Source organism: Vanessa cardui, chromosome Z (assembly GCF_905220365.1).
Source record: "Vanessa cardui chromosome Z, ilVanCard2.1, whole genome shotgun sequence".
Classification (NCBI taxonomy): domain Eukaryota; kingdom Metazoa; phylum Arthropoda; class Insecta; order Lepidoptera; family Nymphalidae; genus Vanessa; species Vanessa cardui.
Window position 1 is genome coordinate 14,969,921 of NC_061154.1, and position 27,275 is coordinate 14,997,195.

Below are 27,275 nucleotides of genomic sequence, written 5' to 3' on the forward strand. Positions count from 1 at the left end.
ATTAATGTTTTGAATGAATTCAAGACGTATGTCAGTCATGCTCCTAATCGCATTGTATAAAACGACTATATCAAAAAGTCGTTAGTTTTCTATGAGCTACAAAGTATTTGTGGTCCAATGTACAGTAAGTTTCTCATTCCATTAACTTCGAATTGAATGTGATGTAACTAGTTTATGGTAACCCTACGCTCGATACACGAAGTGTAAGTAAATCAAGTGAAAGTATATTCACGTAATACTCTTCTTCCTCGATTGTTCGCTCAAGTTTGTGATTCATTCGGAAATCATGTTATAAAAATTTTGAAATCGATTCGTTGTGTTTGAAGTCGCCGATTTTGAAACGAATACGTACTTCAATGACGATTGTAAGCAAAGTGTCTGTGATTTTTGCCTAAAGTAATATTTCATGCTTATTCCTAATTTAAAATATGTATTTTACGTTTAAACTACTATTGAACTGTATATATCACTAAGTTTTAGCAAACGTATAGTTTTATATTAATTTGTGACCAAATTGCGAAAATTAGATTTAAGGAATATGTAACGTGAAATCTTGATATAAGTTACTATGACATGGCTAGTTGATAGTGTAATGTAACCAGTTGAGTCACAGCTTGGCGCTCCGCCTCACGCTGCATGCGGCGAGTCACGTTTTTAGTTTCACGCTTAGTTTATATTTATGTTTAATAGAACAATAGACACCTACCACACTTTTAATAGAATATTCGGCTTTCGTCATCATTTTCCAGTATTAAAGTTAACATACTATTATTAGTACCAAAACTTCAAAGGCGCTCCAGTTTTCGATTTTTAAAAGTACATAATAACTGAAAAAAGCAATAGGAATACAGTCGAAAATATAATAACAATCTCTATAATCAATTTAGTATAATTTTTATTAAGCTAAGATGGAAATATTCACAACCAATACTGTGACTGCAATCATCTTGCAGGACTAATATTTAAGCTTTAAAACGTTATAAGAATATAAAACTAATCGCAATAAAGCCTAATTTTAACATTGTATTAACTGTACGTTACCCGGTAGGATACACGCGTTGTTCATAAATCGATTCAATTGAAATTGTATGTATGGCGAAGTGACCTCGAACGCGGCATGTAACAGTTTTATAAGGTAAAAATATAATCAAACTTTAAACGCTATAACTTGTTGCTTTTTAAAGTAATGTATCATTTATAAACATGTAAATCGACTTGTGTCTACTGTGGTTTCTAAGAGCACCTCCGTACAGTTGGGCAAAGTGTGACGTCACATTGGAGGCATTGTTTCAAACGATTAGTGAGCAATGGCGGTGCGGAGGTGCTCCTAGAAAGGTTCGGCCTTGGCCGCCGAGGCTCCCGCTGCCGCTGTCCGCTCTGCCGAGGCTTCGCTCATCGCTCAGCAACCGCTGCCGTCTGCTAGTGACACGTCTACTATAGGATTGTATTAGAACTGATATAACTCTGAATATTATACTTTAATAAATTTCAATATATAGTTTTGTGAAATTTTTCGTTTTATTTATAAAAGCAAAATGCATTTCCTATTATTTTGCAATATTTTCTAATATTATAAATGCGATAGTTTGTTTTGGGTTTCTGGTCCGAAGACTGAAATAGGCTATCATATTAGTTTCATCCTTAAAAAAGGAAAGTTCCTGTGTGGTGTGACTAAGTGACTATACCTAAGCCTGAATAGAATTTGGTAGAAATGAAATTGGCTCCAAATTTTCTTTACATTTCCAAAATTTAGTGTTGTAATGTGATTCAAACTTAACCCATTCACTTATACTTCCACATGAAAGAACTTAACTTCCATGGAAAAGAGTGGAGAGGTTCGGTACCAACAGTTCGATAATTTTTTTTTTTATTTGTAAAACAATGCTAGATTTTCATTTTACTACATATACAATATTGGATTTCTGAAAAAAGAATACGACGGGAGATTTCTTATACATATCTGCCAAATTTTTCATTCAAGGCAGCGATGCGGACGTGGAATGGTTCCAATCTACATAAGAGTGACCAAGGATGCGTCTCCTCCTCTCCAAAATAAATTATTTCTATAATTTTCGATAGAATGAAACTATTCCAACATTAACGATACTATGACTAATATTCTATGGCAAATTATTGTTATAGTCTGTGATAGCTCTTTGACACCTTTCTAACTTTTTTCAACGCTAACAGAAAAATATTTACAACATCGATTTTGCCCAATTTTTGCCAGAAAAGCAAAATATTATTAATTTAAACACGTTAAACATGAAATAGTGCAGGTAAAGAAACATATTCAAAAATGTTTGTTTACGAGTTTATGGCTGGTATTGTGGACCACATAACAGGCGGTAATTTTTTTAATATAAACCGTCAAATATTTTTAAAATAAATGACTTCAATTGATACAAGTAAACATTTCAGGAGAGGAAGCGGAGTGTTACGATCCACATGAACACCGTAAAGTAGAGAAGCCCACGTCGTCAGTGTCTTCTTTTTAAACCTATTACTATTTTTCTATTGCCTCATGCGATTAACTACCACGACTTTCACTAACTTACCATTATCAATTTTAAAAGTTTATTTTATTTCAAGTTACAAAACATCATATAGGAAAGATCTTATGAGATAACGATGTTTATCGTCGTTCAACGTACTTCCCAATACAAGTACTATTTAACACTATATACACTTCAAACAAATCTAATAAATATTTCTAATAATAACAGCAAAGTTTTAAGATATTATTTTAACGTGTTATGTCTGTTGACAGCTATGCAGACACGATGATACACTTACTGAAGGGAAGTATAGGTGCGGGCGTGTTAGCGATGGCCGACGCAGTTGCTAGAGTAGGAATCATAGGCAGCATATTTGGTATTCTTCTAATTGGCTCTTTCGCGACGTATTGTGTACAGCTACTTGTGAGTGTACATTAAAAGACATTCCGTTCCTTATTTTGGTTAAGTAGTAATTGATTATGGTTAGTTTTATTTTTAAATGTTTGTTCAGATTGCAGCACAGTACAGACTCTGCAAAAAGTGGAGGCGAGGTTATATGGCCTATCCAAAATCGATGTTTTTAGCGCTGAAAGATGGCCCACCTTGCATGCGCTGGGCAGCAAGAGCTCTTTATTATTTCGTCGATACAGTGCTTGTTTTATGGCAACTTGGTATATGTTGTATTTACTGCGTTTTCGTTGCGGAAAATATAAAGCAGGTATCAAATTAATATTTATTATTACTATGTACAGTGTCTGGCGTAGTGAGAGCGTGCAAATTATCTTACGCAAACGCTTGTTCTCTATAATACTCATACTCAGCTGGTAACACTCCTTAGGGAATGGCGGAAATTAATCGCGAGGACAACATAATCGATGTGTAGTTTTAAATAGGTATGCTTTATGGACATTTAAAAAAATGCTTAACAATAAAACGTTTCTTACAGGTTTGTGATTATTATGGACAAGAAATGTCATTACGATATCACCTCTGCTTTTTAATAGTGCCTCTTACGATCATGGGTCTCGTCAAAGATTTGAAGTTACTCACACCCTTCTCGTCTATTTCAAATATAGTTACAGCATTTGGGTTTATTCTAATTTTTTTCTACCTTATCGAAGATGACGTTATAGTTGATGAGGAAAAATTTCAGCTTAAAGATTATAAAGAAATTCCATTTTTTATCGGAACTACATTATTTGCACTCGAAGCAGTCGGAGTAGTAAGTTTTCCTATATCTTAAAGTTAAATGGAACTTATGTAACATAGGTGCGACTAACTGGTATGTTATTTTATTTTTGTGTAGGTGTTGGCATTAGAGTACAACATGGAAAACCCAAAACGGTTTGTGGGATTATTTGGACTATTTAACATCGGCATGGCTGTCATAATGTCGCTTTACTTACTAATGGGTATTTTCGGTTATCTGAAATACGGTGATGATATAAAAGCTTCGATTACGCTAAATTTACCTCATAATGAAAAGTAAGGAAACTGTACATATTATTTTAAATCACTATGAAAACTAATGGAATTTATTATAACAATATTTTGCAGAAAGGCGCAAGTCGCGAAGATTATTTTTGCAATATCAATATTTCTAACATTTCCACTACAGAATTTTGTAGCCTACAATATTCTCTGGAGAAAGATTAAAAAAGCGTTAGGACAACGGAAGCACGTGTATTGTGTCGATTATATGCTTCGTATACTGCTTGTTATTTTACCATGTAAGATCGATTTTATTTACAAAAATCTAAATAATTTTATTTCGTAACTTTTGCGAGATGAAATTATTGTTTTTATATCACTACATATCTACAAGATATTGTTTGTTCGATTTCTCACAAAGTTATATACAGGGTTACAGGTTAAGTCGACCGAAATCCTTTAAGAGAGGATAGATTCCATCATTCCTAACCGATTTGACTATGGAACCCCATATCCTAAACCTAACCCTTCTCAAGTTATTGGCATTTGAATTTATTTTATAAAAATTACAGATTTTTTGTCGATTGCCCCTTCATTTTTGTTTTGTGTCCCAATTTTGTATTCTTTTTGCTAGTTTTGAGTAGAGGGTTAGTTGCTTTATTATTTTAAGCTACAAAACTGCCAGTAACTATACCAAATAAGTCGTAGTAGACAGTCAATTGTTAAAAAAATAATTACATTTTAAAAAAATATTTTTTATTTGTAAGATATCTTTAAAAAAGTCTATGACAGATGTACTGCAGATGTGGAAAATGTGGTTTACAATGCATACTGCTGATCTCTACTCCTACCACTACACGCCAGTACATATCATCAAAGAAGGAGATCCTGCGAGGAGACTAGACTTCTGTAAATTTATGCTCAACGCAGATTTAGAAGATCCGTTGTTATTTAGAAGAATCTTGTGGACTGATGAGTCAATATTCGACCATTCCAAATCAGAAGCACAAATCAAGGTCTAGTTAACAAGCAGAGTCACGAATAGGAAGAAACGGTCCAGAAAACAAGCCAAATCGAGTAAAAAACCAAGAGCACTATGTATCGCATCTACCACGGACGAATCTCGTAAGCAGACTGAATAAGGAATTAAGGAATTACCAAAAAGCACACACAATAACAACAAAATAGTTTTTACCTATCCCTCTCGTAGCTATTTACATTAAAAAATGTCCCGCTCGCACTCATTGCAGGACGATAGGCGCTGCGAGCGGCTTAACGTTTGTTACTCGGGCGTCTTTGTTTTAAGATTTTTTCCAAGAATTCTAATAATACCCTATGTTATTATACCTTATCGGAAAGCTGAAGAGCTGTAGATATTTTTTAGCACATCTGCAGTACATCTGTCATAGACTTTTTTAAAGATATCTTACAAATAAAAAATATTTTTTTAAAATGTAATTATTTTTTTAACAATTGACTGTCTACTACGACTTATTTGGTATAGTTACTGGCAGTTTTGTAGCTTAAAATAATAAAGCAACTAACCCTCTACTCAAAACTAGCAAAAAGAATACAAAATTGGGACACAAAACAAAAATGAAGGGGCAATCGACAAAAAATCTGTAATTTTTATAAAATAAATTCAAATGCCAATAACTTGAGAAGGGTTAGGTTTAGGATATGGGGTTCCATAGTCAAATCGGTTAGGAATGATGGAATCTATCCTCTCTTAAAGGATTTCGGTCGACTTAACCTGTAACCCTAAGTTACTTTATTTGGTAAACATGTTGATAATGTTTAAGATTTTAAGGCTTATTAACTTGTACGCAGGGTCGATAGCGGTGGCGGTACCCAAGCTTGGTCCCTTTATCGCTTTGTTTGGCGCTCTCTGTCTCACACTGTTGGCGATGGTTTTTCCTGGTTTGATGGATGCATGTGTCTGGTACCCCATAGGTTATGGATTGTGTCGCTATCGTTTGGTGCGTGACATATTTATCGTACTAATAGGGCTCACGTGCCTTTTCTCGGGGTGCTATACTAGTCTACTCGAGATTACAGCTGCTCATGACGAAGAATAATTATTTTTATTATAATTAGTCTGTAATAAATGAATGTCACACAGCGAAAATTGTTTTAATTTTTCTTCGTAAAAATCAACTACTGAACTACCTTGTAGGATCTTTTTACTAAAGAGTTGTCTGAATGTTCCGAGAATGGACTACTTTTTAGGAACCATTGTCAAAATTAATATCAAAATAATTATATTTAATTTTTTTTCTGCGAAAGCTGCTGCAAATCGATAGGAATTCATTCAATTTTTTCCTTATAATATACTATAAGCCAAACTTATTGCGGGTATTTGGCGTACCTTCCGACTCGTATAAAAACGACCGCTCGATAGACTGCTGGTCGTACTAGGAAGACTGTATATGATGTTATGCGGGCGGAGTAAAATGTCCCTTAGAAATAAGACGACACTATACAAAGCCTGCATTCGTCCTATCATGACCTACGCGAGCCCTGTCTTTGCACATATCAAGGCGACGCAAATCAAAAGATTGCAGGCCATCCAAAATAGATTTCTCCGCATTGCCACGGACTCGCCGTGGTACATCCGTAACCTAGATCTCCATAAGGACTTCGACATCGATTCGATCGCGAAGCATCTCAAAGTACTATCGACGGCGTATTTTGAGAGAGCTAAGGAACACAGCAATCCGCTGATTGCTCAATCGTGCCAATACACCTCTCGCAGAGGTAATATTCCAAATAGACTCAGGCGACCTATGCACGTCCTGAACGACGCAGACGATAGCCTCACTATCGCAAACAAACCATTTGTAGGGAAAAATACACTACACACCAAACACCACAGCGTTTCCGCCGGCGGAAACGAGGACCCAGTTATGCGACCCAGTAATGCAGTAAATTCACTCAAGTGTTAGAATCACTCCCCACCGATTTCGTTCTGAGCCGAGGTGCGATCTCATAGGAGACACGGGACACCGTCAGGACGAACTTAGATTTAATCAAAATCAAAATCAAAGTATACTTTATTCAAGTGGACTTTTACAAGCACTTTTGAATCGTCATTTAACAATTAAGTGAAGCTACCACCGGTTCGGAAAGTAGATTCTACCGAGAAGAACCGGCAAGAAACTCAGTAGTTACTCTTTTTCAACATTTAAAAAAATACAGTCATGTTAGTTAATTTTTAAGTTAATACAATTATTAAATTAATATATCCTGCCTGGAAGTCAACAGGTATTAATTCCACGCTTTTTTATCATCTACAAAATCTTGTATCGAATAATACGCCTTTTTCACCAATGTATTTTTTATGAACGATTTGAATTTACGAGACGGCAAAGTTAAAAATGTCTGTGGAATTTTATTATAGAAATGGATACCTTGCCCCAAGAAAGATTTATTGACTTTGCGGAGTCGGAAACTTGGCGTTATAAGCTTATCCTTACTTCTAGTGCATATGCAATGTTTATCACTGATTTTATCAAAGTTATCAATGTTACTGTGAATATACATGATATTGTTGTAAATATATTGCGACGCAACAGTGAGTATTCCTACTCTGTTAAAAACATCCCGAAGAGAGTCTCTAGCTCCAAGATTATAAATAAACCGAATTGCTCTCTTTTGTAAAATAAAGACAGATTCAATGTCTGCAGCGTTACCCCAAAGTAATATGCCATATGACATAATACTGTGAAAATAACCTAAATAAACTAAACGAGCGGTATCAATATCAGTTAGTTGTCTAACTTTTCGAACCGCGTATGCTGCGGAGCTGAGTCTCCCTGTTAGGGAAGACGAATGGGGACTCCACTGAAGTCTGGAATACAATTCTATTCCCAAGAACACGGTAGTATCGGCTATATCAAGCGGGCCACCGCTCAAAGATATATTATAATTTTGCTTCCTAACATTGGGTAGGGTAAAAACTACACATTTTGTTTTTTGAGTATTCAAAACCAAATTATTTACATTAAACCAATCTTGTATCTGTGATAAGGCACCGTTCACATCGTCATAGTCAGTTTTTTTCCTGTCAACCTTAAAAATCAGTGAAGTATCGTCAGCAAACAATACTATATCACAAATACCTTTAACAAAGAAAGGAAGGTCATTTATATATACTAGGAATAGAAAGGGACCCAAAATTGAACCTTGTGGAACACCCATTTTTAGCGTAGATCCAGTAGACTTTATTCCATTAATGAAAACTTGCTGAATTCTTTGACTTAAGTATGAAGCAATGAGATCAAGAGCCCTACCTTTAACGCCGTAATATTTGAGCTTATAAAGAAGCGTCTCGTGTTCTACACAATCAAATGCTTTAGATAAATCACAGAATACTCCAATAGCATTCTGTGATTTCTCCCAAGCATCGTAAATATGCTTAAGAAGCGCAATTCCCGCATCAGTTGTTGATCGACCTCTTGTAAAACCAAATTGTAAGTGTATTTGTACCAAAATGGATAAGAAGTTGATTTAAAATAATTTTTTCGAAAATTTTACTTAAAGATGGGAGTATTGAAATAGGCCTGTAATTACTGGGATCGCTCCTATTTCCGTTCTTAAAAAGTGGTAAGACTTTACTACATTTTAACAAGTCAGGAAATGAACCCGTGTCCAAACTCTTGTTAAAAATTACTGCTATATACGGAGCAATATCGTGTATGATGTTATTTATGAATTTAGTTTTAATCTCGAGCCCCGCGCTCAACCTCAGGGCAGGGGACATTAGTTCTCGCCCGAAAGACCGGTGACGCTGTAAAGGCTAGTAGGGCCAACAGCAATACAACACACATAAAAAAAAGACTGCAGGTCACATTCTCATCAGTCGTCGGTCGGTAAGAGTGTCGGTACTCTCACTACTTAGCAGTAAGATCGTTTATTTATAACTGTGTTTTTGTGTTTATTTATGTGTTTGTCATATCTGAAATAAACGGTTGTTAGTGATTTCTTAATATTTTGAATTACTGTTAAAAATTAAGATTATTTTTAAATAAATTAGCTATTTTTCCTTCTGATTGCTAAAAATACATATTATTAAATTATTTTTATAGAAAAATCTGTATTCTGTGCTGTAGACCGATTTTTTACTCGAAATGATTAATATGGCCGATATGGCCCAGTAGTAGAACACGTGCATCTTAACCGATGATTGCCGGTTCAAACCCAGGCAAGCACCACTGAATATTCATGTGCTTAATTTGCGCTTATAATTCATCCCGTGCTCGGCAGTGAATGAAAACATCGTGAGGTAACCTGCATGTGTCTAATGTAATAATTCCGCCACATCTGTATTCCACCAACCCGCATTGGAACAGCGTGATGGAAAATGTTCCAAACCTTCTCCTCAAAAGAACAGGAAGCCTTAGCTCAGGAGTGAGAAATTTACAGGCTGCTGTTGTTGATTAACAAAACTAGTTTACCATGATTATACAATACCTTAACTTTACGTGATATTTGTAAAACATGTAAATAATATTGGTACATAATTATAATACTTATAAATTTGAATATTCAAATAGAAGATACAAAGAGGTATGTATAGGTAATATTTTTTTTCTGAAAGATCTTCATATTCTTTTGACATTATCAATGTCATCAGTGTAATTACTACCTATGTACTTCAAGATTTTGCTTTTAAATACTTAAACATTTTATTAAACGACAATATTTATAATTATTTATATCTACTTTTTAACCGTTCAAATTATGAAAAAAATTAGATTCTGCCCAGTAAAGGTCAGTAAAAAAATATATACGTCAACTCTTAACAAATTAAATTTATTAAGGCTTTTCCTTTTAGGACAACTATTTAACTATTTGTAATGTATGAACTATGAATATAGGTAGCTATAATAAAAGTTCGTAAAGCTAGTGAGCGATTTTAGTTGTTTTTAATAATAACTATGTTGCCAGCGACTTCATTCGCATTTGTATATAACAAAAAAGTTACTGTTGTAGCCTAAGTTACTCCTTATTAAATCAGCTTTCTGCCACGTCGGTGCAGTCGTTCTAAGAGTTAAGCTGGAAAAAATAGAAAGACAAAAACTGAAATAATCTTTTGTACCGTGTATTCATATGCATTTAGTAAATAGCGGTTATTTTAATATTACAAGCAGACACTCCAATTTTATGATATTATATAGATATGAGCTTCAGTCGTAGTTACCTACCTTTGGTAATTTTGGCATAAACTTACCTTTGGTAATTTAGGCGTAAACTTACTTTGACATCAATTCTACTAACAGATTGACTGTTGATCACAATCGATTGGAAACGTAATCATTGCAGCTCACCCGTTTGCTCGTTCAATTATACCTACGATTCAATTGCGGTGCGGTCGTAGTTGTATCGTACTCGGATCATAATGGAGTCATATTATTATTTATAAATAAGTAGAATTGTCGCTCAGTCACGATTAACCTAGGGCTTATTTTTCCGAGCTATGTTAAAAGTCGGAACGTAATAGAAACGTAAACGTAATGGAAAGTATCATAACCGTTATTATTTAGTAAAATTAACTTGCATTTAACTTCGCATTATTACAAATTTATTGTGTAATGAGTTTTAATAACTCTACAGTATTGTAGTGGCTAAAATATATATATATATATATAGATCTTTAATGCACATTCAAAATAATTAACTCTTAATCAATTAGAGTAGAAATGCTTTTGTTATTAGAAATAAAATAGTAATAACTTTTTAGTAACTCTTACGTAAAAACATGTTAACAGCTGCCGATATTATTGCGCCGACTACCTGCAGAGTAACGAAGTAAAACCGTTGAAGTTGATAGAAGCCAGCATGTCTGCTTCAGTGTACACGAATATGGGACAGTTCAGTTGCCACAGCATGCCGAACTACGAGAGCCGTACGCATATCCATACATATAAATATTTCCTTCTTCCTATAATACCTACTCAATTATTTGTTATTATAAAATTTTTAGTACAATTTCTTATTTTAGATAGCCAGTCACCTTCACTGCGCTCTCGATCAGCCCCTATTCGGTAACTATTTTATGTTTTGTAAGAGACATATGATATAATAATTTATTTTTCAAATTCAGCAAGAGCTTGAGATAAAAATTATACAATTTTATAACAAGTGCAGTATTTAGCGATGAACAAATTACAAAAAAGTTAAAATTATCTAGATTCCGAAGAGTAGGTGTATACATACTGCGATCGAGAAGTTTTGCTGAACGTATAATTAAGTTTCAGCGCATCTCTTCTTTGTTTTATCGGTTTTATAATGCTGTAATCAACTGAATCGTGAACTCACTATCTCAGTTTTATAATTAAGTCTTATTTATAAAGTTGGTATACTAATCTCATCGTCAACAATTACTTTGATAAATTTAAAAGATAATACCGATTGCGCATTAACGATTATGTATATTATTTTATATTTTTCATTTATTTTATGTAATATTTGCATAAAAATATATCAAATTGTTTGTTATAGTTTACATAATCGCTATAGTATGTTTGGTTTTGTTTATGATACACTTATGTGGAAGGGCCTTTCAGTCCACTGATGGTAAGTGGTCACCACTGTGTCACTTTGCACAGTTGCACTGGCTAACTAATATTTCCAACCGTAATACAACAACACCAAGTGCTACTCTTTTGCGTCCTACACAAAGCCGAGTACACATATACATTATATTTTATAACATAAAGCGTAAAGTAACCTATAAAAGTGTCGATATCGGCCATTAAGCTCCTCTTCTTATCGAGGAAAGATGAGGGAGGAAGGAACTAATCAAGGATAATCTCATAATAATAAATACAACTCTACTACTTTTTAATTATATACAATAAAATATATTTTATATTATGTATTATTTTCTCAAAATACTTAAACAAATTTTATTTTTAGGATCAGCAATAATATTCCTACCTTTTGCAATAACATTGCATACTATTCCGTATACCCACCATCCGCGCCGCTGTACCTTCTATCAATATCCAGTTTATCAGACGAACAAAATGATTTTTCACAGCAATCGAAAGTTAGTATGACTCTAGTGTTTTGAACGCTACAGGAAAAAGAAAATATAATATGTGGGTGAAAATAGTTTAGTATGATTAAAAACACATTTTTGATTAGAGGTAGCATATTTCAAATCCCATACTAACATACATGTACATATATCACTAAATACAACTTAATATTTGTAATTTGTATAATTTATTAATAGCAGACAGTGAACGACGAAGCTAAAAGAATAGCTCAACAAATGTTACATTTGGTGCTGAATTCGGTTGTTCGTAAAGCTGTGGCCCACACGTCTGCTAAAACCGTATCCGTAGGCTCCTCCGTCCATGTCCTGAGCCAAAGCGTTGCCGTACAAACTGTCCCTATAGCTGCCATGGACAGGTATGCATTTTATCTTTAAACTCTTCTTATCCATTTAAATTTGATTAAAAATTGTTATTAATATTAAATTAAAGACATATTTACAGACACGTGAATAAGGAGGGAATCAGTTCCAGTTCTAGTGGTATATATATTTATAATAGTCAATTATAGTACGACACACAATTATATTCGTCAATTTGGCGCGTCGATTTACATACTCTTGCTTTTTCTGACGCGTGAATCTATAGCGACGAATAGCGTCGAATGGCGCGATAGGGAGCTATTTATATTGGTTGTGTAAATCGGCAGTAATCGGTTTTATTTTCATTCCATTGCATTTTCCGATGCTACATCTACTTTGTGTCGTACTATAATAATAATTTAATACGCTCAGATATATAATTCATAATAATTATACTCGTAGCTGAAAGTTGTATGGAGCGTGAACAGAAATGGGTTAAAGATTTACGTTTGCTTCGCGACTCGCACGTTCGCCTCGTTCTGCGCCAACTTCGACAACTGCAAGACATCGAACGGCTCAGTCGTGATTTTACGACCAAAAACTTAACTCAAAACGTTCCATCTTCACGCCAACTAGATCTAGGAACCATAGAAACAAGGATTTGATCCTAGAGATCAACGATAGTTTGAGTGTACGGTGTGTCTTTAAAAATCAGTCAAATAAATTGAACAAGTACGAATAAAATATAAATAAATAAAAATCATTTTCTTGTGTGCATTTTATTTTTAATTATTGACAAAACATACTGTTATTAAATTTATGAACTAATTAAGCAATTCTAATAATTGTAAAGCATAAACAAATAAAAAAGTAATTTATTATTCGATATAAAAAATCTATACATTAACCGATATATCAATTAAACGCCACATCTAATTATCAACCAACACTTTCTCCGACTGTACCAACACTCTGGGTGTGGATCAATCATCAAATTCAAATTGTACGAGAAGGAAATCCTCGAGTCGCGATATTTCACAACATGGACATGGCCCAGTGGTTAGAACGCGTGCATCTTAACCGATGATTGCGGGTTCAAACCCAGGCAAGCACCGCTGATTCATGTGCTTAATTTGTCTTTATAATTCATCTCGTGCTCAGCGGTGAAGGAAAACATCGTGAGGAAACCTGCATGTGACAAATTTCATAGAAATTCTGCCACATGTGTATTCCACCAACCCGCATTGGAACAGCGTGGTGGAATATGTTCCAATCTTTCTCCTCAAAGGTAGAGGAGGCCTTTAGCCCAGCAGTGGGAATTTACAGGCTGTTGTTGTTGAGCACGAGGTTAATTATTTAAACTTAGAAAAATTTGCGGTGCCTGTACGAACCAATAAAATTGACGATTTAAGTTTTATTGAACTAATAAAATCCAAGAACTAATAAATATAAAAATATAGTGTAATTTCAGTAGTTCGGGATGGCCAAAATAATATTATCGTTTTACTATGATCCTTCAATCTCTTTATCTTTTGTTAGAATGCCCCACGCTATAGTCCAATTGTTTTATAATGACAGCTCAATAATATTTAAAATAAGAAATAGTGTTACATGCCAGTATTAAATGCTATGGCATATAAAATAATATTAATTACAGTTTTACAAATTATTGATCAATTAATAATTGTATATAATAAAGTAAATTCAATAGCTCCTGCTATATTAATAATATGCAATAATAATGTGATATAAATTATGATATAGAATCAAATGTCATAAAACCGTATTGAAGGCTAAGGTTACTCTCTTAACAATAGTCTTGTGTGCAGTGCAAAAAAAAGTAATATTTGTGTAACAAGCTCCTAAAATATAAGTTACATTTTTAATTTGATATACTTAATCCAAATTACTTCTTTCTTTATAGAATACGAACACAAATCCAAAGGTGAAATCTTCACCCAGGATATTACGATAGACTTAGATATCGTATTCATGTGTTGTTACTTGCAATATATACCAGGCTATCAATTACGTCTCTGACATGTCCATATATACGAGTACATAATGTATGGATCATCGTAGGTGTAGTCAGATGGACGTAGGCGTGTATACATATTATATTCAATGTTTCAGTTGTTAATATGAGTGTCTACTTTTTTTGCGTTTCAAGTTACATAGGTTGATGTTTTTGTTGCAGAATTTCCTGTTTGCCAATCACGCCTTCTTAAACATATAGCGAATATTCTAGTACCTAAAGCCAGTCCGTTGTTTTACTAACTTTCGTGGCCCATAAACTTTATTACTTGTAATAGATTTAATGTTCCGTACAATTAAGGTAATTCGATTCTAAATTTATCCCCATGCTTATTTTACCCTTATTTTCTCATACCATTGAGTTATTTTCTATTTTTTTGTTTATAATTTTGTAATGTCTCTCTTTTAATTGCTTTATTATCACGTGTCCTAATGCGAAATTAGGACTAGTTTTAGTAAATATATCATGACCTATTTTTAAGTAATGATCGCTTGTTCTAACTAAATATAGGTTTTAACTGTAACGTATACACTAGGAATTACATAAATCAATCATTGTAGTCCTGCGCCATGCGCTTATTTTGCCCTGGCGCTTGATCAGTGACCTATATAAGATTTAACTTTTAGTACCCGAAAAGAGCTGAACTAATAACTAATTATAGTTATTTGTTCAGGCGAATCAAGATTAATTTCCGTTTTGATTATTGTCGGTAATTACTTAAACAACTTGCCGCATAGCAAGTGTAAAAAAGTAAAAGTAGATAGGTACGTAAGACTTACTTTCCCAAAAGAGACATTCGCCGTATAATCTAATTAAAAATATTTTTTAAGGTATTTAATAAGGTAAGGTATATTTTATTAACAGTCTAACCGAATGCAGCTGAAAGAAGTGTAGGTACCTACACTTCTGCATTCGGTACCTGTTACACTTGAATGGCGGCAACCGGTTGCATCCGAATGAATTACTGGTAGATTTCGTTCAGATAACCGGTACACGTATGTTACATCCGGTACCGGTTACACCTAAACGAAATCGACCTGAACAAGGTCAACCTGTTACCTACACTACACCTGATCGATGTCTACCGGCTATACCAGAATTAAGTCGACCGGGTACAGCATAACGAAGTTTTAAAAAGAGCATATTAAGTACAAAAATTTAGACCGTATTATGTTTATTTAGTAAGTAATGTATATATTTGAAGCGCATATATTTGCGATTAATAGAGTACTTTTTAGTAGTTATTGAGTACGTAGGTATTAGTAGCGAACTAGCTGAGTTTCTCATTACATAATCTATTTTACTTCTATACATCGTCATCGTCTTGATTTTACGAAGACCAGGGTGTAATATAATTAAGGAAAGTAATTAAATAAAAAATAAACAAAATCATTTATGAAGAGATAACAATCTTTTATAATTAATTGTCATATTATTATATCTAGTTAAAAAGATTATTTAAAAAAAAAACATAATATTATGCTTTGTCTTGATTATTGACAAATTAAAAACAGTTGTGTATACCAATCATAACCGCGTAGAATAGTGGCAAAAAGCTTGGCAGCATTTCCCCGTTGAATTATAATTTCGTTCATATGGAATCCACAATTCAGTGGGCCAATAAAAAGAGGTTTTATACTTTTAATATAGGTTCTTGCACTATTACTATAATTATTTTATTTATTTTACTGCAATTGAAACAAAGATATAATTTTGAATAAAAGACGTTTATTTGCGTCGTTTATTTTTGATGTAGAAATAAAAAGTAGAGAAAGTAAATGTCCCATAGCTGGGCCAAGGGCTCTTCTCGTTTGTGGTCAAGTTTTAGCGTGAATTCCAAACCACTTCTCCAATGGTGCTTGGTGGATCCAATGCGGCTAGTGCTGTTGAAATAAAGAATATAGTTTAGTATTATCCTGGAACGTTACTAAAGCAGGCTATCCAATAACGCTGCCGATGCACGGCACAAGCAATTAGCAATATCATATTTTAAGAAATTGTTACTGTCAGTTTTGCAGGCGCCGTCGTCGTGGTAGTAAGTGTGTCATTACTGTTGCCTGCGTGTCTTGTGCCGTTTTCGTGTGTTTCGACCGTAATAAAGGGAATTGACGAACTATTACTCGAGGTTTCACACTTTATGTGGACTCAACTCGAGCCTGCTACCATTTGTCAAAAACGATTCGGAATCAACAAGATGATTATTTCGAGTCTCCAATTGACAACATAGCGTATAAGCAATTTCACGCCATGCCTTTCCCTTCTTGTATATTGAGCATCAACAAATACAGCAGTACTTTTTGTGTCTTCCGTTTTTTCTTTTAGCTTGTCATAATTACTAAATATAATGCGTGTATTCTGTCTCGCAATAAAATTAAATGTAAAAATATTTAATGTGAGGACGGATGGGCTCCCTAATCCTAAAAGCATTGGAAGTGAGGCCTATACATTATTGGCAACGAAACGAATCGAATAAAAATACTACCGCGTAAGAAATATTTTGTAAACCGTCAACTGCAATATATTAAAGTTTGAATGTTTAGTTTCATTGAATTCAAGTTGTTGCGTCAGTCTGATGTACGGTCACATTAAGAAAACCTTCGTCAGCTTTCAAATTAATTCCTAAACCTAGTCTTAAAATCTTAGTATCTATCGAATCTATACGTCAAAGCATTGCGAGGCAATATGTCATTTTCAATCGGTAAAGCAGATTATCGCTCGTACTGAGCACACGAAAATGGATCTTAATGTCACGAACATTTTCTAAGCCCGACTGTACATGTAATATACATACGCTAACTTTAACTTTGGGTTGGGCATATTTTTAGAATTCAGTTCAAAATATATTTCAATCATAATTTGCACAATACTTGTACGTATTCCGTGTTATATATTTAATGTCTCGGGGAGGAATAAATAATAAATGTTTCCTAAAATATTTATTTCAATATACCGAGTTTAATTAACAATCCACGCACCGTGTGGTACTCTTAGAGGAGTCAATGAAATTTGTAATGTGGAGTACAAAAACATTTCGGGAAGAGAGGTAGGTTTAAAAAACAATATACTCGTAAGTACGAAAAGTCTAACTTACATTGTATAGAACAAGTATTCAGTAAAATATAAAACAATAATGAAGTAAAAAAATCTTATACAAAACCACTACACTCAGACTTCCCATATTATATTACTTTAGATAAAATTCACACTTAGCTAACATTACACATTGTTTTTACCACTATAATATTTTGAATGAATCTTAGACAGATACAAAATATACAATCTAGTAAGATATATGCAACAACAGAAATAAGACAGAGATCGACATCGTAACACGCAAACATTGGAAGCAACTAATTCATTACAACATAATTATTACAGATAAAATATCAAGTCACATCAGAACAACAGTAAAGTATGCATTGTAAATAAATAGTGAAATAACAATTGAAATTTTATTAATCTAACATTTATTCCATCAATTTGTATACGATAATATGATTTTATTAATTAAATATCGACAAGTCTTAAATAGTCCTTGCCTCTATCATAATCATAATCTATGTATAATTCACTATTTATATTTAATAATTCAGTTTATCTTAGCGAAATATAAAAATATGTAGACAATATCTAAAGTGATTATTGTATTAGAATAGGTATGGAAGGGTTTGAAGTTGCCACTCGATCGGTTCCACGCTGTCGTATTTCGTACCGATGCACTGTGAGCACGAGCAAAGAATACCTACACGATCGCGCGTCAACGGAGAGCACAGTGAAGGAGAGTCTACCATAGACACCGCTTTTAATATTATATTTGTCCTTTTAAACACTTAACATTCACATTTTAAAATTGATCATAATCGATTATTTAAAGACAGTAATTGATTTTTGGGAAGGCAGTCCAAAAGGTACGGAAGGATAATAACACGAATATCATAATGTTTATTAGTTCAAAATTGGTTGGTACGTTGTATTGCTGCTGCCTTTACAGAAACTCTAAGATGACGGTAAAGATGACCTTCTCAATATGTGGCGCCATGCATGTCGCACAGTAGAGTGTATGCGAAGGCGAAAGGGTAGCATCGTACCGGAGAAGTTCGCGCTAGCGACGCGCGCCGAACTCGACCGCGTCGTCGTCGGTGATGTCTCCGTGCCGCCACAGGTTCAGGCGCGAGATCTTGGCGTGATCTTGCGCGGCGCGGTACTCGGCCAGCATGATGCTAAGGCGATACTCATGCGTGTTCTCCATCAATACCAAGCCCTCCCTGATCAGGTTCTAATAAAAATATTTGTTGTTTAAATGTTTGTCAATTTTTAAAAGATAATAACAACAAAAAAAAAGAGCCTTTCAAGTCAGTTAAACAACCAGGGCCATTATTGGATCATGATGAACAAAGCACGAAATATTCAGATACATACCTTGCCAATATCAGCATTAGTAGTGGGATCAACAAGGGTTACAGCCGCTGGAGAACCACGAATTTCCATGTTAAGCAACAGCTTCTTATTCAGCGCATCCGAAGAAAAGGCACGCACTGCCTCGTGCCGGTCATCATTATCGGTTGGGAACTTGACGCCCGCTAGAGTGTACTCGGTTGCATAAGGCGGCTCCCGCTCTGTACCCGGCGGCAACGGAGCTAGTCGCGTTGGACTAACAACCTGTGCATAAAATATATTATTAATGACTCATAAATAACATAATATACATAACTAAACAAAAAGTAATGCCTCCCTGTAGCTTAACATTTACTAGTTATATTATGATATATATATTTTTTAACACTAGTATTATTAATTGTAATAAATATATAGCTGGTAAGTAATTTGTAATTTTGTAAAATTATGTAATTACAAATGACTGTCACCTCTCTATTTCCATAGTCAATGTAGAAGATTTGAGCCATTTTATCTTCTGTAATCTTCTCAATTTTAGCCCGGTACCATTGATCGTCCAATGTAAAGCGAGCAGCACATATTTGTCCCTTCCTTGGCACATATGATCCCGGAAGAGGAGCATTTGTTTTAAACTCTTGATGTATCTTGTCCATCAAAGATTCTAGCTTGTTACCTAGCTCCATGTTTTGAGCATAGAAAATGCCTTCATTTGTAATTTCAGTAACGACGACTTTCTCGTATTTAACGACACGGTCCTGTATAGGAGCAGAACGTTCTTTCTCAATCTCTTTTTCAACTTCTACAAAATCTTTCCATAGACCAATGCGTTTTTTCATAGCATTTTCTTCTGCACTCTTAATAGTCCGAGCGTATTCAGATGTTTCAGCAGTGTGATGCATTGAGGCGAGACCATGCTCTACAAGAGATATAGATAAATTCTCATTGTCTATCCAAAGCCAACCAATGAAGTTGCCAGCTTTGTCCATTTCTTCAATTGTAACATTAACGTCACGTTGAAGGCATTTTTCTTTTGTAAACTGCAGAGCTTCATTGCCGAAAGGCTCTGCCTCTTGCATTCCACCGCCTCCTATGGCTGGGCGTGCACCTCTTGGGCAGTTAATTCCTGCCAGTAAGAATGTGACAAGGACTGATTCTTTCGGTATGTAAAGTCTCATACGAGATCCACTAGCAACAAATTCCACAACAGCTTCTGTCTTTTGAGCTCGTTTCAAAAATGGGAAGAATTTTTTGGCCATTGCAGAGTCACCGCTTGTATCTTGTATACGATGAGTTGGGATATCTTTTTTAGCATGAATGCCTATAACGCTTTTTTGTGCTTTTAATTCAGCTTCAAGCAATTTATCATAATGAGAGCTTCTCTGATCATTGTCATTTCTGTATCTAACCACAGTTGCATATCCTTTGCTTACTAAAGCTTCCGCAATGTTACTGTAACAAAAAGTAGATAGTTGTGGTGTTACTGTATTACTTCAAATATTTCATTCCATTTTGATAATACTTACGTTGAGCCTGCCATAACAGTGCAGCATGTTTTTTCAGGGAAATTGTCTTTAGCAGGCTGAATATAGTCAACCGTTACATTGACTTTTTTACCAATCAACTTTTTCCTTAGAAATTCACGTGCTTCATACATCCATGGAATATCATACAGAGGCTTGAAGCCTTTGGGCCTGGGTGATTGCTTACCTTCTTCATCTGGACTGTTCCTAATAATAAAATAAGTTAGATAAGTTAGATAATAGAATAAGAATAGACTAATTATATATATAAAATTCATGCAGTCAATTTGAAATATATTGGTGTGAATTATATATACACATGTTTAACAGTTTTTACAAGAATTAGTAATCATAAATGTCTTACTTTTCACGAGGTGGCCTAATGCTGGCTAAGAAAATTTTCTTTTGGACATTAGTAGGCAGTTTTACTACAAGAGCATCTCCATTAACGACTTCCATAACAGTAGCTGTAAATTCTTTGTCCTTAGCAGCAATAACAGGAGCGTTACTGACATAATTAGTCCAGATACGTAGTTTAGCTTCCTTGGCTGAACGTTCAGCTGCTCTCAAAGTCGACGCACCTGTGTAACAAAATAAAATTTTGTAAAAAATATTTCCTCACTAGAAGTTTTATACTGATTATACAATAGAATGTTATTTCATACCTGATTTCATCACTGCAATAGACCAGTCAACACATCTTGCAAATCCTTGTTTCAATAGAGCCTCAGCAATATTGCCTTGAGGGTGCAGGATTGTACCCACTAAGTTGTTGTTGTTGACGGACTCTAGAATTACTTCGACATCTTTTTGAAGTAATTTTGATTCAAGGAAGAATCGGGCCTCTTCTGCATAGGGTTCGGAATCACCATCTTGTTTCACAGCAGGGCACTAATTATATTAAAAATTAATTAAATCAGTTTCTTATTTATATAACAACAAAGCCAGAACTTATGATATTTGTTTGAATTTTGGAAATTTTACTTACTCGAATCCCTGAGAGCATCAAGGTAATTGGTGTATAGTCAGGCAGCAAACAAAGCCTGACAGTGGAGCCATCTCTGACATATTCAATGATGGCTTTCACTGGCTGTCCATTAAATTTATTCACAAATTGTTTGGGATTTTCAACACTCCACTTGATGTCACGAACATGACTCTGATTGTAAAAAAATAAATAAAAAATTAGTTAAAAAATCTCCCTCATTAAATATAACAATAAACATAAAAAGAAATTTATAAATACCTGCAGATCGGACCCCCAAATTCCTTTACCTTGAGATCTAGCTACTTCTTCAATCTCAACAAGTCTTTTTAGTTGAGGAATGTTACGACCTCCTTCTCTCACTTTCACAAGACCTTCAGCTAACAGAGACTCGGTCATGTTTTCACTCTTTGTGGGATCCTTTCCTGCCCACACAGATCCATATTCTCTAGTAGCAGAGTTAGGAGGTTTTTCTGCAGTGAAAATAACCTCCTTTCCTACCAATTTCTTCCTAAGGAACTCTCGAGCTTCCCATGCAAACGGCTCATCCTTTGTTTCCGTGTCACTGCAAATTTGGTTACATTTAGTTTACCAAATATACAAATTATTATGCAATGCAAAGCAGTTATAAAACTATATAAAATAATAGTATGTATTTGAATGTTATTGTATTACAGATGGCCAAGGCTTCTGAGGCAGAAAATTACCACACAATCTTTGCATTTTTTTCGACACTGCTGAGCAGAAGATGGATGCATAAAAATGAATGAAAATTAGATGTGCTAGCTCAAGTTTAAACCTACGATCTTAAATTAAGTTTTCTGTATTTCAACCAGTTGGCCATAATAGATCCATTCAAATAAATGCTAAATATATTTGTCTAGAATCTATACTGTATGTTTTATAGTTTAAAAAATTACATATTTTTTTAAATTTTAAAATTGTAGTCTTCGCTATGCAAATTCGCTTGGCTGCCATAAAAATAGCAATTGCAATTGAACTAAATATGAAATAGATTATTAATAGGAGCAAAATTAATGATTTCATGACACACTTGAAATCAATGCATATTTTTAAATATACTGTGGTGAGTATTGTAGCTATGTATTTTTAGGTTATATTATATTTATTAAATACTTTAAAGAACTACTAGGATTTTCTACATTATTTGGTAATTAATATGCTTTGAATTACTGCAAACAATGATTACAATGTCATTACACAAAAATTAATAAAATCATGCAAATGAAATGGTAGAAAGAATGCTGAGAGCATATGCAGTGTGTCTTAACGACACCAGTTTGAATAATTAAAATCAAAAGGAGTAATTATAATTTAACCAATCATAATTTATGCTCTTAATTATGATTGGTTTCATTACCTATTAGACTATCAGCATAGTGTGATGAAGAATTTATTTTTATCTTATAAAAAATATCGCTGTGCTTTACTATTTTCAAGTTTAATTCTGTTTTGAGTCAATCAAAATAAAAAGTTGTTTATTTTTAATGATTTATGTACCAAAATAATAGTTCTTTCACATATATATGTCACAAAATATTTGAAAAAAGTAAGAAGTCATATTTATGTAGGCAGTGTTTTTATAGTATAGTATTATTTATCAATGAATGGATATGATTTTTTTTGACTATAATGTTTGAAAATAGCTTTTTCAAGTTTTCACAAACATAAGGAACCATGGACACATCACCTATCCATTCACTTTGGTTTGAAGAATGCAATCTGGCCGAATTTTTATGGTACTTATTGTATAATTTCTAACTGAAGTGTTCGTTTACTGTTTTCGTACATATAAACGCTAAATAATATAATAGAATGCTTAGAGGGCTAATTAAGAACTTACTTGTTGGCAGTTCTTTGACGAGCTAGTTTCGGTGCAGTGATGCCAGAGAGAGCGATCACTTTCTCCGGCGGTGGTCCTCCTTGTGGCTGTTTCCTGATAATAATGGTATCTCCCGACAGTACCTAAGCAATATAGAGAAATGAGTCAAAATCAGAAATTGGTCCTGTAAGTGAACTGCTAATTAGATTCACTTTTTACGGGATTTTTCCTATTCCTATTACAAACGATATGTTTCATCACATAACATTAGCTTGAACATTAATTTCAATATGTTTACACTTATAAAGAAAATCAAGTACCTACAGTGAAAAATCGATCAATGTTATGTTGAAAATTGTGGACGCGGTGCCAACAGGGCAAACGATACGGGCACGAGGTATCGCGAATATTAGTACACCTATTCTAATATATAGGAAAAGAAGAAATTAAATGAATTACCTGCTTCACTATTCCAATTTTATAAGCAGGGGTGGGTGCTGTTGCACTCATTTTTAAAACAAATTATTTAGGCAACGTGGTAAAGGATTAAGAACATAAAAATCACTGACGACTGAGCTTCTTCCAGGGCTGGCGAAACGTGGCGAGGCGCCAGTGTTACCTATACGGAAAATGAGAGACAACAGTTCAATAACTAGAAAATTACTTTCACTCAGTGGATAGTATAATATTACCAATTAATTAATTTATGAATATTATTTTGCCTAACTATAGTAAATTATACAAATAATTGTATTTATTTTTGTACCTTTCATTTAATTATAACGATAAATCGCTTTTAGACTATTTGATAAAATAAAAAAGTATAGGCTGTTTTCATACTATCAACCTTACAAGAAATGACAGATATTTAATTATTTTAATAAATGATTGCAATATAGCAAAAAATAAAAATCAGTTTTAGGATAAAGAATTGTTATAGGTATTTTAGTTCAAATATAATTGACTGTTTAATTGTAATTACTATAACAACGAATGCTAAAAATTATACAAGGAAAGTATTATGTTTTAATTAAATGAAAATCTGTTTTTATTGCTGACTATCATAATATTTATTTATATTTATAACAAGAATACTATCGAAGATATCCATATTTCAGTTCATGCATAGTTTAATTTATTAAAAACCTAATGTTATTAAAAGAAACGAAAATTTTATATTATTTCATAGGTACGAAAGAAGCATAATGGTTCTGGTCCGATAACAATGATGATGATAAAACTATTTGGACTATTTTTTGGCATCTTCTCACTCTACGACGTACTGTTAAAACTTACTCTACAGTCGCGCAGCGTGGCAATATGCGTGGCAGTAAAATCATAATGATAACATAAATTCCAACAGTTCTTTAGTAATTATATTATTTAATAAACAGATGGTAGAATCAATGTCACAGTATGTTAGTATATTATTACGGATACTTTGAAAACCAATTGTATTGTCTATTTGTCAAGTAAAAAAAAATTTTAATATTCCAATATTTTTTATTCAATAAAGATAACGTGACTTGGAATTGCAGAGCTATGACATATTTTAGAACTTAAAGTTTTCTGCTTGGAATTTTTATAGTTTTGTAATTTAAAACTAGTCTCCGGCAGCGGTTTCGCCCGCTTGTGAGGGCGAAGTCGTATGAGATCGTCATTTGTTATCGTCAGTTGTTATGTATTTTTCTTATAATATACCAATATACCTATTTATATTTATATATTTGTTACTAGATGCTTTTTGGAAACGGATTGTAATGTCTTGACAATGTTTGCCCATGTCTAACCATTGAGTAATACAAATAAATGAGGTGAGCTTGGCGATTTATTAGGAGACAGGGTCTATTTCATCTTAACGAAATTATGTCGAGACTCGAATTTACAAACAAATTATCGGCTTAAAAATACACATGCTACAATCTGGTCATTCAGATGACCTAAACGATTTCCGGCTAAATTCAAAATCAAAATAAACTTTATTCAAATAGGCTTTTATAAGGACTTAGTCATTTTACAATTAAGTGAAGCTACCACCGGTTCGGAAAGCAGATTCTACCGAGAAGAACCGGCAATAAACTAGTTATCTTTTTCAACATCTAAAAAATACATAGTCATGTTAGTTAAATACAATTATTTAAATTAATACGTCCTGCTTGGATGTCAACAGGCTTTTTTATCATCTATAACATATTGTATCGTATGATACTCCTTTTTTACCAATGAATTTTTTACAAACGATTTGAATTTACGAAATGGCAAAGTTAAAAATGTCTGCGGAATTTTACTATAGAAACGGATACCTTGCCCCAAGAAGGATTTATTAACTTTTGCGGAGTTGGAAACTTGGCGTTATAAGCTTATGCTTACTTCTAGTGTATATACAATGATTATCACTGATTTTATCAAAGTTATCAATGTTACTGAGTATATACATAAGATTGTTGTAAATATACCATAACGCAACAGTAAGTATTCCTACTTTGTTAAAAATATTGGGTAGTAGTAAAAGTAATCTCAATGAAATTAGACACATGCAGGTTTCCTCACGATGTTTTCCTTCACCGCCGAGCACGAGATGAATTATAAACACAAATAAGCACATATATATTGTGGTTCTTGCCTGGGTTCGAACCTGCAGTCATCGGTTAAGGTGCACGTGTTCTAACCACTGGGCCATTTCGGCTCTTAAAATATCCCGAAGAGTCTCTAATTGATCTGTTTATTTCATTCAAACAAACAATTCTTCAAAAGTATTCGTTCTTCATTGAATATAAGTATTGTATTGCTAATTGTATCGATCACAGAGTGTGCAGCCTTCTTCACTCGACATTTTTATGATATGAGGCTTTAATTCATCTAAGTATGGCTATTACATTCACCCTGTGGACTCGTCAAATCGATAGGGAATATAATAATATATGGTTAGACTTTTGTAATATTTAAATTTATGATTCCGATATAACGCATACCAAGGAATAAAACAACACTGTTACTAATAAAACTTTATAAAATTGGACGTCAATCAAAGTTCACTGAATATTTTAATATGGGTCAAGCCCTAATTGGGATAAAATATAGTATATGTCACTGTTTCAACAGGTAAACAACAGCGCCAACAGATTAAACACCGTCATATTTCGATAACGGTTTTATTTTTAGCCGTCTATCAAAAAAGAGGAACATAAACGTACAACCGCTATTTTATTATTTCACGACTTAATTATCATTGTCCTAATCCTAATATCAATTTATTAATACTAAGATTGAATAATTTAAATCATGACGTATTTTATACGTTAAGTACTACTGAGTTTTAAATATTATTATCTTATAGGCGTTTCAAATTGCTTTAACGAAAATGGAGTATTTTCGGGCTACAATTTAACCAAGAGAGGCTTTAATTAAATTAATATGGATTAAATATTTGATTTTTTTAACATTATCTTTTATACAAGTTTAAATATAGAAGCATGAAAATACAACGTCACGTGCAGTTTGGATCGATAAAGCTGGAGCCCGGCGCGATGTTATTGCGACGTTGCCGATCTTATTTCGTGTTTTGTTTATTTGCACTATCATTGTATATAAGCTTAATTTGCATGTATCTATTCATATAAATTTATTAAGTACTTTGATTTATATATTTATTAACCATTAAAGCAAATTTTGTAGCAGCCTATTTAAATGTTTCTACCAATACTTTGCAGTAAAGAAATGCAACGGTTATAAGTAAAAGAAAAAAGGTTACCATTTAAAATATAAAATAATTAATCTAAAAATAACTAGAATACTGTTGTACTAGATAGCTTTTATTTTCAATTAAAATATGTCTCAATAAATAAATCAAGTTAATTAGGTAGAGTTTTATAGATATCGACTACTCTACTATTTTTTTAAAAGGTTTTTCTTACTGTGAGGGATGGTTTGTCATGTTATTGTAGTGTCCTCTTTAACTAATCATAAAAAAATCGAGTGTCACTTGATGCGTCTTCATAATTGTAAAGGAATTTCATAAAAATACTTTGGTGTATAAAATGATTTGTTTTATCCCCAGTTTAGCGCATTTAATCATATAAAGCTTATAGAAGTATCGAGGTATAATATTTATTTTTTAAATATAAAATTTAATCTAGCATATTAGGCCTCATTTTCAAATTCGTTTTAGTAATACTGGCTGTTTATTTTACGTATGTCGTCGCC

The 27,275-nt window shown here is 33.5% G+C and overlaps 3 protein-coding genes across 3 annotated transcripts; 2 read left to right on the top strand and 1 right to left on the bottom strand.

The window, feature by feature from the left end:
• Positions 1 to 2,299: 2,299 nt before the first annotated feature.
• LOC124542842 (proton-coupled amino acid transporter-like protein CG1139) lies at positions 2,300 to 6,032 on the top strand. The gene is made up of 8 exons (XM_047120724.1): positions 2,300 to 2,348; positions 2,422 to 2,479; positions 2,771 to 2,921; positions 3,010 to 3,216; positions 3,445 to 3,720; positions 3,805 to 3,983; positions 4,056 to 4,228; positions 5,760 to 6,032. Exons 1-8 carry the CDS (start codon positions 2,300 to 2,302, stop codon positions 6,005 to 6,007), a joined length of 1,341 nt encoding a protein of 446 aa, XP_046976680.1. The 3' UTR covers positions 6,008 to 6,032.
• Positions 6,033 to 10,769: 4,737 nt separating this feature from the next.
• LOC124542845 lies at positions 10,770 to 13,003 on the top strand. Its single transcript, XM_047120728.1, has 6 exons — positions 10,770 to 10,836; positions 10,933 to 10,975; positions 11,850 to 11,982; positions 12,172 to 12,350; positions 12,437 to 12,474; positions 12,757 to 13,003. The coding sequence occupies exons 1-6, from the start codon at positions 10,770 to 10,772 to the stop codon at positions 12,957 to 12,959; spliced, it is 663 nt and encodes a 220-aa protein (XP_046976684.1). The 3' UTR covers positions 12,960 to 13,003.
• Positions 13,004 to 17,250: 4,247 nt separating this feature from the next.
• LOC124542892 (staphylococcal nuclease domain-containing protein 1) lies at positions 17,251 to 23,692 on the bottom strand. The gene is made up of 10 exons (XM_047120799.1): positions 23,532 to 23,692; positions 23,094 to 23,215; positions 21,491 to 21,794; positions 21,233 to 21,403; positions 20,910 to 21,135; positions 20,609 to 20,825; positions 20,248 to 20,451; positions 19,195 to 20,173; positions 18,749 to 18,988; positions 17,251 to 18,605 (listed from the first exon to the last, which is right to left on the bottom strand). The coding sequence occupies exons 1-10, from the start codon at positions 23,580 to 23,582 to the stop codon at positions 18,432 to 18,434; spliced, it is 2,688 nt and encodes an 895-aa protein (XP_046976755.1). The 5' UTR covers positions 23,583 to 23,692; the 3' UTR covers positions 17,251 to 18,431.
• Positions 23,693 to 27,275: the final 3,583 nt, after the last annotated feature.

Bases quoted from the DNA above. Each gene is read 5' to 3' on its own strand.
- LOC124542842 (XM_047120724.1), top strand. From the start codon at position 2,300: ATGTTTGTTTACGAGTTTATGGCTGGTATTGTGGACCACATAACAGGC. The intron at 2,922-3,009 runs GTGAGTGTACAT...ATGTTTGTTCAG, and splicing joins CGTATTGTGTACAGCTACTT to ATTGCAGCACAGTACAGACT. The intron at 3,721-3,804 runs GTAAGTTTTCCT...ATTTTTGTGTAG, and splicing joins CACTCGAAGCAGTCGGAGTA to GTGTTGGCATTAGAGTACAA.
- LOC124542845 (XM_047120728.1), top strand. From the start codon at position 10,770: ATGTCTGCTTCAGTGTACACGAATATGGGACAGTTCAGTTGCCACAGC. The intron at 10,976-11,849 runs GTAACTATTTTA...TTTTATTTTTAG, and splicing joins TCTCGATCAGCCCCTATTCG to GATCAGCAATAATATTCCTA. The intron at 12,475-12,756 runs GTATATATATTT...TTATACTCGTAG, and splicing joins AATCAGTTCCAGTTCTAGTG to CTGAAAGTTGTATGGAGCGT.
- LOC124542892 (XM_047120799.1), bottom strand. From the start codon at position 23,582: ATGAGTGCAACAGCACCCACCCCTGCTTATAAAATTGGAATAGTGAAG. The intron at 21,404-21,490 runs GTATTTATAAAT...TTTTACAATCAG, and splicing joins TTTGGGGGTCCGATCTGCAG to AGTCATGTTCGTGACATCAA. The intron at 21,136-21,232 runs GTAAGTAAAATT...TAATATAATTAG, and splicing joins TGATGCTCTCAGGGATTCGA to TGCCCTGCTGTGAAACAAGA.